The 13,994-nt window shown below is 44.4% G+C and overlaps 1 protein-coding gene across 1 annotated transcript; it reads right to left on the bottom strand.

The window, feature by feature from the left end:
• Nucleotides 1-717: 717 nt before the first annotated feature.
• Nucleotides 718-3,757, bottom strand: LOC139559415 (uncharacterized). The gene is made up of 5 exons (XM_071375424.1): nt 3,704-3,757; nt 3,172-3,191; nt 2,926-3,040; nt 2,567-2,737; nt 718-2,011 (listed from the first exon to the last, which is right to left on the bottom strand). The coding sequence occupies exons 1-5, from the start codon at nt 3,704-3,706 to the stop codon at nt 1,307-1,309; spliced, it is 1,014 nt and encodes a 337-aa protein (XP_071231525.1). The 5' UTR covers nt 3,707-3,757; the 3' UTR covers nt 718-1,306.
• Between the last annotated feature and the right edge of the window lie 10,237 nt (nt 3,758-13,994).

Raw genomic sequence — 13,994 nt, 5'->3', positions numbered from 1 at the left:
GTGACTATGCGTCTCCAATCAGCTGGAGTCCCATCATGTGATCTCTACCTCAGATCAAGAGAAAGGGAAAGGAGAACATACAAATAGAGGAAGTAAAAATGGTCTAACAGACTCTCAACTTCAGTTCTTTATACAAACTAGAATTGTTTCTGACTGTTCTTTGACACGGGGGAGGAGTTACGGAGGGAGAAAGTGAGAGGTAGAGAGATGGAGAAAGAGGGAGAAAGGGAGGGAGGAATATAGTATGAGGGTAGAGAGGGAAGAAGAAAAGAGGGAGAGGTACAGAGATGGAGGAACAGAATAGGGGGAGACTGAGGGAGGGAAATTGCCGAACAAAAGGGTGGAAAATGCCAGTGCGCCAGTTTACTTGATAAAATAGCAAACTATAGTGCGTTTGACACTTGCAACTAAGCGGCAGCCGAAAATAAAGCCCTTGGTCTTGCCATATCCATGTTTCATATTTATTTGTGCAGGTCATTAACCTTATGTTTTTATTAATCCTAGGACATTTCTCTTCCCACACACATACAGTATATTCACTTCAATATACTAATATACAATATACCATGAATAGTTGCACTTCACTTTTCAGCACCCTGTTTTTCTGTTCTGCTATTTCAACTCTCTTCACCCTTCCGTTTGCAAACTAAGAACAGTAAGCACTGAAAATCTCTCTCTCACACACACAAATTACAACATAGGCTACATTACAATGACTACAATGTAAGTTCCTTTATTAGATGAATTCCTCACATAGCTATATATCAACCCAGACATGAATTCACACCAACGTTTACAGTATTAGTAATTTGTTACAGATGAGTAAAATGTGCATTAATAACTACAGAATACAGAAGTAAAGTTTAAAATCCCAATGAAAATCATCTTAAAAAAATATATATGTTAAATGCTTAGTCTAGACTAGAATATTAAATTAAATTACAGGCATATTGTGAATTATACAGTATCTCCATGAGGTACTCTAAAGAACGGTCCCCTTCTAAAAGAACCATCTACCTCACAGATGTCATTGATAAGAGCTGATAGCTATAGCCTAGCAGTTATACTGTATACTATATGCACAGAGTGGTTCACTGCTTTGGCAATGTTTCAACGCTGGTTGTCAGCCACAAATCAGACGTTGCTAGCCTGGCAGCAAGCTATGACTATATGTTTCATGTTTTGGATCTCAGTGTGTTGCAGTATGAGTGTATATATGTGTGTGTAAAGTGTGTAAGTGCTTGTGTGTGTATGTATGTGTTCGTACGTGTGTGTATGGATGTGCTTCACCATCATCTTTGACAATCTACTGTGGAATGTAATAGTCACCATCCCATACATATTCAATAGACATGAGTTTTCTTTGCAGGTCAGCTCTTACCGACCGTATCACCTGCATTCGCACCTCGTCATTTACTACTTGCCCAGCATCAACTTTCTCTCCGTTGTACAGTTTGCTCAAGCTCTCTGCCTCGGCGCAGTTCCCGTAGGGCCACATCTTAGTTTCCGTTGTCTCAAGGCCAAACAGATTATGACATGATTTGCAAGGATGCATCTCGTTCCCAGTCTTTACATTGAAAGCCTGGCACCTGACATTCGTTGGTAGTTTGAAGGTGTGGTCAAAGTTCTCTCTCTTCTTCTTGGTGTTTGGGTCGTATGTCATCACGGCATTGGATACACGGCAGTTCCAGGTACGCAGACAGGACACAGCAACCATGATCTGTCCTTCTTGCCTCCCATTGCAGGACATGGACACTCCATAGTAACTTCTTTGAACTTCCTTCGTTTGAGAGACACAGATGGTTGAGGAGGTGAACTGGTATTTTCCTAGCACCCGTGCTTCTACACCTGCATTGCTTGTTGTTTGGGGTTTTAGGCTGGGATTTATAAATGAAAGAAATAAATTTGATTGCATTTGATATTTCATTTCGGGGTCCGACATGTATTTGGCGATTTCCTGCAGATTCTTCAGTATGTCGATCTCTTCGTCTGGTCCAAGCAAGGAGACCACCTGGGAGTAGATGACAACAGATGTCAAAAGAGAGGTCAGGTAGAATCCCAAAAAATAAAAAAAAGGTGGCCTGTATATTTCAGAGAAACCTTATTGCTATTCACACAATGATTTACACAAATATATACAGATAGGAGCAGATCAATATATTATGTTAGAGCAGGTCACACACATCTTTTTGTGAATACTTTACAAAAGTTTCTCCGCAATATACTGTCCACCTTTTTTTACAAACGGTAGACATCGTAGGATAGGAATGCCCCTTGTGGGCCGTGGTGTGTATTCATGGATACCAAAGGAAGCCAGGCTTCTCTCTGTGTTTCATAATTTTCCGTCAATTCGCATGAATTGTGTATCTCATAGGAGAAAGCATCCAAGCGAGTAAAACAGAACCCCTCTGTCTCTCTACTGGTATGCTATCTATCTAATGCTGTCTGGTCCAAACGAGTATGACATTGTTGCTGCATATAGCATTTAAGTCATTGAAGGTTTGTCCCTTCTCCGTTGAATTAATACTGTATAATAATAAAAAGCATTCATCAACACAACACTTACCATATCCAGCACAGAGGAGAACGGAGTGCGTTTTGGCAGTTTACATGTGTAACTCTCAAATGGTCTCGGGAAAGTCTCCTCCAATGCAGGCATAAGTTCACCAAGGATATCCTTGGGGGTGAATTGTTGGGGTTTATGAATGAAACCTAAGAAGAAGATGCTGTGGAGAATCTTAGAGACAAACACAGGTTTGCTATGAGAAGAACATATAAAATGATTGTCTATTTGGATGCATAACCCTAATTTCTGGATGGCTCTATCCATCATCCATTCATTCATATTTTTTTAGATAGTTTTTTGCAGGAAAAGAAGATAAACTATCCAATTGCAGATAATGACACCTTCAAATGCATACATACCTCATCCACATGCACCTTACAGTCAGGCTCGTCTTTGCATAGTTGAATCATTACATCGATGATCCTGAAGGCATTTGTTATAAAACTTGCTTCAGCCAATAGAAATTCTTCTGCCCTAAGAAATATATTTTTTTTGTCAGTTATGACAGAACAAGATTTTTATTAAATAAATAAGTGTGCAATTATTTAATATATTGAAATATCAAAAGAAGAGTTCATGTTAATGGTGAATATGTTAAGGCTTACTTCTTCTGTTGTTTAGCATCCTGTCATGAGAAAGATGACGTCATAACCATTAAATAGATCACTTGGCCTATACAATAACTGATACTGCTATTATGAAAACTCATTAGAAGGTTCATATTAATTTGAAATTAGCCAAATTATTTACTGAAATAGCTACGTTTTTAAGAGGACTGAGCAAATATAGTAGACTACACCTAATATTTGCATAGACGTGTCTGCGCACGGGGAGAGGCTATTAGGACACTTCTGACCTGCAAAACGACTTAACAAAACATAATACTGACCCTTACCTTATCTAAACCCCGATCCTAACATAATTTTAACCAAATCTGAAATTAAATTTGGTTTCCTTATAGCCTTTTACGTGCGCGCGTTCCTGCGCGTCAAAACTCTTCAATAGATTTCGAGTTGTTTTGGCTAAATCGATAGATGGATACAAGATAGTGTGTTCAATTGTTCATTTTTGCCGTGTAGGCCTATCTTAATTTCTTCTTAATTTCTTCTCAACAGACGGTGCAAAAAAGCTACTCACCATTTTTGAGGAAGTTGCAAAGATGAAAATGAAAGTCAAAAGCCAAACAGTCGTTTAGTCACCATCACGTGATTTACAGTAAGAATTCAAGAATTAGATGTGTGCTGACTAAGTGCCGACTTTTCATATTTGATTGATGGTTACGCCTTCCGTCCTATAGCCTAATCCAGAATTGATTTTACAGTTCTTACAACAAATTCCTATAATTAGGTTAAGGTTGTTTGAGAAACAGCTCTATTGAATAACTTCAGTGAGTGTACAAAAAGTTAAGGACACCTTAATTAACCATATGTCAAGTTGGCTGGATGTCATTTGGGTGGTGCATCATTCTTGATACACAAGGGAAATTGTTGAGCATTTTTTTTTAAACAGCAGTGTTATAGTGCTTGACACAAACTGGTGCACCGTTCAACAGCATTGAAATCTTTTGTCTCGTCCATTCACACTCTGAATGGCACACCTACACAATCCATGTCTCAAGGTTTGAAAATAATTGTTTCACCGGTCTCCTCTCCTTCATCTACACTGATTGAAGTGGATTTAACAAGTGACGTCATTGAAGGGATCATAGCTTTCAACTGGACTACAGGAAAGGAGGACCGAGCACGTGCCCATTCTCATCGACAGGGCTGTAGTGGAGCAGGTTGAGAGCTTCAAGTTCCTTGGTGTCCACATCACCAACAAACTAACACGGTCCAAGCACACCAAGACAGTTGTGAAGAGGGCACGACAAAACCTACTCCCCCTTAGGAAACTGGAAAGATTTGGCATGGGTCCTCAGATCCTCAAAAGGTTCTACAACTGAACCATCGAGAGCATCCTGACTGGTTGCATCACTGCCTGGTATGGCAACTGCTCGGCCTCTGACCGCAAGGCACTACAGAGGGTAGTGCGTAAAGCTTCTTGCCATCCAGGACCTCTATACCAGGCGGTGTCAGAGGAAGGCCCTACAAATTTTCAAAAACTCCAGCCACCCTAGTCATAGACTGTTCTCTCTGCTACCGCACGACAAGAGGTACCGGAGCGCAAAGTCTAGGTCCAAGCTTCTACCCCCAAGCCATAAGACTACTGAACATCTAATCAAATGGCGACCCAGACCTTTCACTGTAAGGTCTACAACTGGTGTATTTGGCGCATGTGACTTATGAGGAGAGGAAGAGTCTTGGTGGTTCCAAACTTCTTCCATTTAAGAATGATGGAGGCCACTGTTTGGTACACTTCCCCAGATCTGTGCTTTGACACAATCCTGTCTCGGAGCTCTAAGACAATTCCTTCGACCTCATGGCTTGGTTTTTGCTCTGACATGCACTGTCAACTGTGGGACCCCTTATATAGACAGGTGTGTGCTTTTCCAAATCACGTCCAATCAATTGAATTAACCACAGGTGGACTCCAATTAAGTTGTAGAAACATCTCAAGGATGACCAATGGAAACAGGATGAACCTGAGCTCAATTTTGAGTCTCATAGCAAAGGGTCTGAATACTTACGGAAATACGTTTTTTTATATTTTATAAATGTACACAACATTCTGAAAACCTGTTGTCGCTTTGTCATTATGGGGTATTGCGTGTAGATTGATAAGGGGAAAAAGTAATTTAATCGTAACAAAATGGGGAAAAAGTCAAGGGGTCTGAATACTTTCTGAATGCACTGTATAGGAAATAGGGTGTCATTTGGGACGCAACCATCAGTGTAACACATATAACTATCAGTGTAACACATATAACTATCAGTGTAACAGAGCCACAGACTCAGTGATGAGAGGCTTTATAGACCCTGACTGGTGTAAGTAAAATAATTCTAGTGATTAGATGGAGACGTAGTGTTTGATGCTTGATACTAATTACTCCCCAGGTAGCACAAACGTCTGGCCCACTTCTGGCCTGATTCCGGCATGCCGGATCTAAAACTGCGGGCCCTGGTCTGGCAGCCGGATCCGGCCCGAGTCCGAAATGAATGATGGTGTATTATATTAAATGTAGGTAGCAATATTGCAGCTATCAAACAAACTATGAACAACAAACAAAAAAAGAGTGGTAAAGTGGCCTTTACTGCTTCTAACAGCAGACCTATCAGCTTGCTGTTGGAAAAAATATTTCTTTGTAAACTAATTAACAACAGACTTTCAGCATGCTTACAGAGAAGATCACTCAACATGTACTGCACTGACACAAATGTCTGATGATTGGTTGAAAGAAATTAATGATAAGAATATTGTGGGAGCTGTACTGATATATTTCTGGAATTAACCTGTTGTTGAGAAAACACATGTGTTATGGCGTTTTAACCTCTGCCATATCGAGCTACAGAGCTACAGTTGAAGTCGGAAGTTTACATACACTTAGGTTGGAGTCATTAAAACTCGTTTTTCAACCACTCTACACATTTCTTGTTAACAAACTATAGTTTTGGCAAGTCGGTTAGGACATCTACTTTGTGCATGGCACAAGTCATTTTCCCAACAATTTCTTACAGACAGATTATTTCACTTATAATTCAATGTATCACAATTCCAGTAGGTCAGAAGTTAACATACACTAAGTTGACTGTGCCTTTAAACAGTTTGGAAAATTCCAGAAAATGATGTCATGGCTTTAGAAGCTTTTGATCATTTGAGTCAATTGGAGGTGTACCTGTGGATGTATTTCAAGGCCTACCTTCAAACCCAGTGCCTCTTTGCTTGACATCATGGGAAAATCAAAAGAAACCAGCCAAGACCTCAGAAATAAAATTGTAGACCTCCACAAGTTGGGTTCATCCTTGGGAGCAATTTCCAAATGCCTGAAGGTACAACGTTCATCTGTACAAACAATAGTACACAAGTATAAATTCATGGGACCACGCAGCTGTCATAGCGCTCAGGAAGGAGACACGTTCTGTCTCCTAGAGATGAAAGTACTTTGGTGCGAATAGTGCAAATCAATCCTAGAACAGCAGCAAAGGACCTTGTGAAGATGCTGGAGGAAACAGGTACAAAACTATCTATATCAACAGTAAAACGAGTCCTATATCGACATAACCTGAAAAGTCGCTCAGCAAGGAAGAAGCCACTAGTCCAAAACCGCCATAAAAAAGATCTTACTTTTTGGAGAAATCTGGTCCTCTGGTCTGATGAAACAAAAATAGAACTGTATGGCCATAATGACCATCGTTATGTTTGGAGGAAAAAGGGGGAGGCTTGCAAGCCGAAGGACACCTTCCCAACCGTGAAGCACGGGGGTGGCAGTATCATGTGTTGGGGGTGCTTTGCTGCAAGAGGGATTGGTGCACTTCACAAAATAGATGGCTTCATGAGGAAGGAAAATTATGTGGATATATTGAAGCAACATCTCAAGACGTCAGTCAGGTAGTTAAAGCTTGGTCGCAAATGGGCCTTCCAAATGGACAATGACCCCAAGCATACTTCCAAAGTTGTGACAAAATGGCTTAAGGACAACAAAGTCAAGGTATTGGAGTGGCCATCACAAAGTCCTGACCTCAATCCTATAGAAAATGTGTGGGCAGAACTGAAAAAGTGTGTGCGAGCAAGGAGGCCTACAAACCTGACTCAGTTACACCAGCTCTGTCAGGAGGAATGGGCCGAAATTCACCCAACTTATTGTGGGAAGCGTGTGAAAGGCTACCCGAAACGTTTTACCCAAGTTAAACAATTTAAAGGCAATAATACCAAATACTAATTGAGTGTATGTAAACTTCTGACACTCTGGGAATGTGATGAAAGAAATAAAAGCTGACATAAATCATTCTCTCCACTATTATTCTGACATTTCACATTCTTAAAATAAAGTGGTGATCCTAACTGACCTAAAACAGGGAATTTTTACTCGGATTAAATGTCAGGAATTGTGAAAAACTGAGTTTAAATGTATTTGGCTAAGGTGTATGTAAACTTCCGACTTCAACTGTATATACATATGAGATGAGTAATGCAAAATATGTAAACATTATTAAAGTGAGTAGTGTTCCATTTTTAAAGTGGCCAGTGAAATCCAAGTCTATAAAAATATAGGGCAGCAGCCTCTTATGTGCTAGTGATGGCTATTTAAAAGTTTTTAACAGTCAGCCTTGAGATAGAAGCAGTTTTTTAGTCTCTCGTTCCCAGCTTTGAAGCACCTGTACGGACCTCGCCTTCTGGATGATAGCGGGTGAACAGGCAGTGGCTCAGGTGGTTATTGTCCTTGATGATCTTTTTGGCCTTCCTGCGACATCAGGTGAGGTAGGTGTCCTGGAGGACAGGTAGTTTGCCCCCGGTGATGCGCTGGTCAGACCGCACGACACTCTGGAGAGCCCTGCAGTTGTGGGTGGTGCAGTTGCCTTACCAGGCGGTGATACAATCCGACAGGATGCTCTCAATTGTGCATCTGTAAAAGTTTGTGAAGGTTTTAGGTGCCAAGCCAAATTTCTTCAGCCTCCTATTTTCCTGGCACCACACTCCCATCAAATCAAATGTATTTATAAAGCCCTTCTTACATCAACTGATGTCACAAAGTGCTGTACAGAAACCCAGCCTAAAACCCCAAACAGCAAGCAATGCAGGTGTAGAAGCACGGTGGCTAGGAAAACTCCCTAGAAAGGCCAGAACCTAGGAAGAAAACAGGCTATGAGGGGTGGCCAGTCCTCTTCTGGCTGTGCCGAGTGTAGATTATAACAGAACATGGCTAAAATGTTCAAATGTTCATAGACGACCAGCAGGGTCAGATAATAATAATCACAGTGGTTGTAGAGGGTGCAACAGGTCAGCACCTCAGGAGTAAATGTCAATTGGCTTTTCATAGCCGATCATTCAGAGTATCTCTACCGCACCTGCTGTCTCTAGAGAGTTTAAAACAGCAGGCCTGGGACAAGGTAGCACGTCCGGTGAACAGGTCAGGGTTCCATAGCCACAGGCAGAACAGTTGAAACTGGAGCAGCAGCACGACCAGGTGGACTGGGGACCAGGTGGACTTGGAGGGGTGCAACTCCCCTCCAAGTCTCCGACCACTACCTTGTATCCTTTTCCCTCTCGCTCTCATCCAACACTTCCCACACTGCCCCTACTCGGATGGTATCGCGCCGTCCCAACCTTCGCTCTCTCTCCCCCGCTACTCTCTCCTCTTCCATCCTATCATCTCTTCCCTCTGCTCAAACCTTCTCCAACCTATCTCCTGATTCTGCCTCCTCAACCCTCCTCTCCTCCCTTTCTGCATCCTTTAACTCTCTATGTCCCCTATCCTCCAGGCCGGCTCGGTCCTCCCCTCCTGCTCCGTGGCTTGACGACTCATTACGAGCTCACAGAACAGGGCTCCGGGCAGCCGAGCGGAAATGGAGGAAAACTCGCCTCCCTGCGGACCTGGCATCCTTTCACTCCCTCCTCTCTACATTCTCCTCTTCTGTCTCTGCTGCTAAAGCCACTTTCTACCACTCTAAATTCCAAGCATCTGCCTCTAACCCTAGGAAGCTCTTTGCCACCTTCTCCTCCCTCCTGAATCCTCCCCCCCCCCCCTAATCCCTCTCTGCGGATGACTTCGTCAACCATTTTGAAAAGAAGGTCGACGACATCCGATCCTCGTTTGCTAAGTCAAACAACACCGCTGGTTCTGCTCACACTGCCCTACCCTGTGCTTTGACCTCTTTCTCCCCTCTCTCTCCAGATGAAATCTCGCGTCTTGTGACGGCCAGCCGCCTAACAACCTGCCCGCTTGACCCTATCCCCTCCTCTCTTCTCCAGACCATTTCCGGAGACCTTCTCCCTTACCTCACCTCGCTCATCAACTCATCCTTGACCGCTGGCTACGTCCCTTCCGCCTTCAAGAGAGCGAGAGTTGCACCCCTTCTGAAAAAACCTACACTCGATCCCTCCGATGTCAACAACTACAGACCAGTATCCCTTCTTTCTTTTCTCTCCAAAACTCTTGAACGTGCCGTCCTTGGCCAGCTCTCCTGCTATCTCTCTCAGAATGACCTTCTTGATCCAAATCAGTCAGGTTTCAAGACTAGTCATTCAACTGAGACTGCTCTTCTCTGTGTCACGGAGGCGCTCCGCACTGCTAAAGCTAACTCTCTCTCCTCTGCTCTCATCCTTCTAGACCTATCGGCTGCCTTTGATACTGTGAACCATCAGATTGGTTGACAACCATCGGTTGACAACTCCATTGTGTCCTCCTCCCAGAGTGCTAAGAACCTTGGCGTGATCCTGGACAACACCCTGTCGTTCTCAACTAACATCAAGGCGGTGACCCGTTCCTGTAGGTTCATGCTCTACAACATTCGCAGAGTACGACCCTGCCTCACACAGGAAGCGGCGCAGGTCCTAATCCAGGCACTTGTCATCTCCCGTCTGGATTACTGCAACTCGCTGTTGGCTGGGCTCCCTGCCTGTGCCATTAAACCCCTACAACTCATCCAGAACGCTGCAGCCCATCTGGTGTTCAACCTTCCCAAGTTCTCTCACGTCACCCCGCTCCTCCGCTCTCTCCACTGGCTTCCAGTTGAAGCTCGCATCCGCTACAAGACCATGGTGCTTGCCTACGGAGCTGTGAGGGGAACGGCACCTCTGTACCTTCGGGCTCTGATCAGGCCCTACACCCAAACAAGGGCACTGCGTTCATCCACCTCTGGCCTGCTCGCCTCCCTACCTCTGAGGAAGTACAGCTCCCGCTCAGCCCAGTCAAAACTGTTCGCTGCTCTGGCACCCCAATGGTGGAACAAACTCCCCCACGACGCCAGGTCAGCGGAGTCAATCACCACCTTCCGGAAACACCTGAAACACTCTTTAAGGAATACCTAGGATAGGATAAAGTAATCCTTCTAACCCCCCCCCCCCCCCTTAAAAGAGTTAGATGCACTATTGTAAAGTGGTTGTTCCACTGGATATCATAAGGTGAATGCACCAACTTGTATGTCGCTCTGGATAAGAGCGTCTGCTAAATGACTTAAATGTAAATGTAAATGTGGGGACAGCAAGGAGTCATCAGGCCAGGTAGTCCTGAGGCATGGTCCTTGCTTGGGCTCAGGTCCTCAGAGAGAGAGAGAAAAAAAGAGAGACAATTAGAGAGAGCATACTTCAATTCACACAGGACACCGAATAAGACAGGAGAAATACTCCAGATATAACAGATGACCCTAGCCCCCCGACACAAACTACTGCAGCATAAATACTTGAGGCTGAGACACTGTGGCCCCATCCGACGATACCCCTGGAGAGGGCCGCCAAACAGGCAGGATATAACCCCACCCACTTTGCCAAAGCACAGGCCCCACACCACTAGAGGGATGTGTTCAACCACCAACTTACTATCCTGAGACAAGTATAGCCCACGAAGATCTCCCCCACGGCACGAACCCAATGGGGGGCGCAAACCCGGACAGGAAGATCACGTCGGTGACTCAACCCACTCAAGTGACGCACCCCTCCTAGGCATGGCATGGAAGAGCACCAGTAAGCCAGTGAGTCAGCCCTCGTAATAGGGTTTGAGGAAGAGAATCCCAGTGAAGAGAGGGGAACCGGCCAGGCAGAGACAGCAAGGGTGGTTCGTTGCTCAAGTGCCTTTCCCTTTACCTTCACACTCCTGGGCCAGACTACACTCAATCATAGGACCTACTGAAGAGATGAGTCTTCAGTAAAAAGTTAAAGGTTGAGACCGAGTCTGCGTCTCTCACATGGGTAGGCAGACCATTCCATAAAAATGGAGCTCTATAGATAGCCCTGCCTCCAGCTGTTTGCTTAGAAATTCTAGGGACAGTAAGGAGGCCTGCGTCTTGTGACCGTAGCTTACGTGTAGGTATGTACGGCAGGACCAAATCGGAAAGATAGGTAGGAGCAAGCCCATGTATTGCTTTGAGCGTTAGCAGTAAAAGCTTGAAATCAGCCCTAGCCTGAACAAGAAGCTAGTGTAGAGAGGCTAGCACTGGAGTTATATGATCACATTTTTTGGTTCTAGTCAAGATTCTAGCAGCCGTGTTTATTACTAACTGAAGTGAATTTTTTTTGCTTTATCCGGGTAGCCGGAAAGTAGAGCATTGCAGTAGTCTAATCTAGAAGTGACAAAAGCATGGATACATTTTTCTGCATCATTTTTGGACAGAAAGTTTCAGATTTTTGCAATGTTACATAGATGGAAAAAAGCTGTCCTTGAAACAGTCTTGATATGTTTGTGAAAAGAGAGCTCAGGGTCCAGAGTAACGCTGAGGTCCTTTACAGTTTTATTTGAGAAGACTGTACAACCATAAAGATTGTCAGATTCAACAGAATATCTATTTGTTTCTTTGGACCTAGAACTAGCATCTCTGTTTTGTCCGTAACGGGAGGAGGAGAGACCAGAGAAGGCTCGGCCTCTGACTCCGACCCGTTGCTTAATGGGGAGAACCAGTTGAACGTTTCTGTCGGCTGAATGAGCGACACCGGTTGAGCATTCCTACAGCATTTTCTTCCAGAAACCATGAGAAAATTGTCCGGCTGCGGGGATTGTGCGAGGAGATTTATACTACTATCTGTACTTATTGGTGGCACAGACGCCGTTTCATCCTTTCCTAACCTTAAATTACACTTGCCTAACGATTGAGTCTGAAGCTGGGCTTGCTGGGCTTGGGCTTGCAGATCATTCTCCTGTATATTATGAGTACAGCGACTGCAATTAGAAGGCATAATGTTAATGTTACTTAGCTTCGGCTGGTGGAGGTCCTGACGATCCATGGCCCTCACCTCCTCCCTGTATACTGTCTTGTCATTGTTGGTAATCAGGCCTACTACTGTTGTCATCTGCAAACTTGATGATTGAGTTGGAGGCGTGCGTGGCCACGCAGTCACGGGTGAACAGGGAGTACAGGAGGGGGCTGAGCACGCATCCTTGTGGGGCCCCTATGTTGAGTATCAGCGAAGTGGAGGTGTTTTTTCCTCCCTTCACGACCTGGGGGCGGCCCGTCAGGAAGTCCAGGACCCAGTTGCACAGGACGGGGTTCAGACCCAGGGCCTCAAGCTTAATGATGAGCTTGGAGGGTACTATGGTATTGAATGCTGAGGGTACTATGGTGTTGAATGCCCCCCCCACTAGCAGTAACTTTGCTCATAGCTACACTACATGACCAAAAGTATATGGACACCTGCTCGTCAAACATCTCATTCAAAAATCATGGGCATTACTATGGAGTTGGTCCTCTTTTGCTGCTATAACAGCCTCCACTCTTCTGGGAAGGATTTCCACTAGATGTTGGAACGTTGCTGCGGGGACTTGCTTTGATTCAGCCACGAGAGCATTAGTGAAGTCGGGCACTGATGTTGGGCGATTAGGTCTGGCTCACAGTCGGCATTCCAATTCATCCCAAAGGTGTTCGATGAGGTTGAGGTCAGGGCTCTGTGCAGGCCAGTCAGGTTCTTCCACACCGATCTCAACAAACCATTTCTGTATGGACCTCGCTTTGTGCACGGGGGCATTGTCATGCTGAAACAGTACAGGGCCTCCCCCAAACTGTTTCCACAAAGTTGGAAGCACAGAATCGTCTAGAATATCATTGTAATCTGTAGCTTTAAGATTTCCCTTCACTGGAACTAAGGGGCCTAGCCTGAAGCATGAAAAACAGCCCCAGACCCTTATTCCTCCTCCACCAAACTTTACAGTGGGCACTAGGCATTGGGGCAGGTAGCGTTCTCCTGGCATCTGCCAAACCCAGATTAATCTGTTGGACTGCCAGATGGTGAAGCGTGATTCATCACTCCAGAGAAGGCATTTCCACTGCTCCAGAGTCCAATGGCGGTGAGCTGTACACCACTCCAGCCGACACTTGGCATTGCACATGGTGATCTTAGGCTTAGTGCAGCTGCTTGGCCATGGAAACAAATTTTCATGAAGCTCCTGACTAATAGTTATTGTGCTGACGTCGCTTCCAGAGGCCGTTTGGATCTCGGTAGTGAGTGTTGCCACCGAGGACCGACGATTTTTAAGCACTTGCTTCAGTTTCCACTTCACAATAACAGCACTTACAGTTGACCGGGGCAGCTCTAGCAGGGCAGAAAGTTGACAAACTGACATGTTGGAAAGGTGGCTTCCTATGACGGAGCCACATTGAAAGTCACTGAGTTCTTCAGTAAGGCCATTCTACTACCAATGTTTGTGTATGGAGATTGCACGAGATCACAAATCCACTAATTTGAAGGGGTGCCCACATACTTTAGTGTATATATAGTGTATGTAAAATCAGAGTATATATGTACTATCAAATGATCTGTGTAGTGTAGCTTATTCAAAGTGACCACAGGCAATATGATCTCATTGAAAATTAGAGATACTATTATGGTTGATTGAGATATAACATCT

This window comes from Salvelinus alpinus, chromosome 29 (assembly GCF_045679555.1).
Source record: "Salvelinus alpinus chromosome 29, SLU_Salpinus.1, whole genome shotgun sequence".
NCBI classification, from domain to species: domain Eukaryota; kingdom Metazoa; phylum Chordata; class Actinopteri; order Salmoniformes; family Salmonidae; genus Salvelinus; species Salvelinus alpinus.
This window is presented reverse-complemented; position numbering and strand designations above follow the sequence as displayed.

Excerpts from the sequence above, each read along its gene's own strand:
- LOC139559415 (XM_071375424.1), bottom strand. Across the intron at positions 3,041-3,171 it reads GATGCTAAACAACAGAAGAA|GGCAGAAGAATTTCTATTGG; the intron begins GTAAGCCTTAAC and ends TATATTTCTTAG. Across the intron at positions 2,012-2,566 it reads TCTCCTCTGTGCTGGATATG|GTGGTCTCCTTGCTTGGACC; the intron begins GTAAGTGTTGTG and ends ATCTACTCCCAG.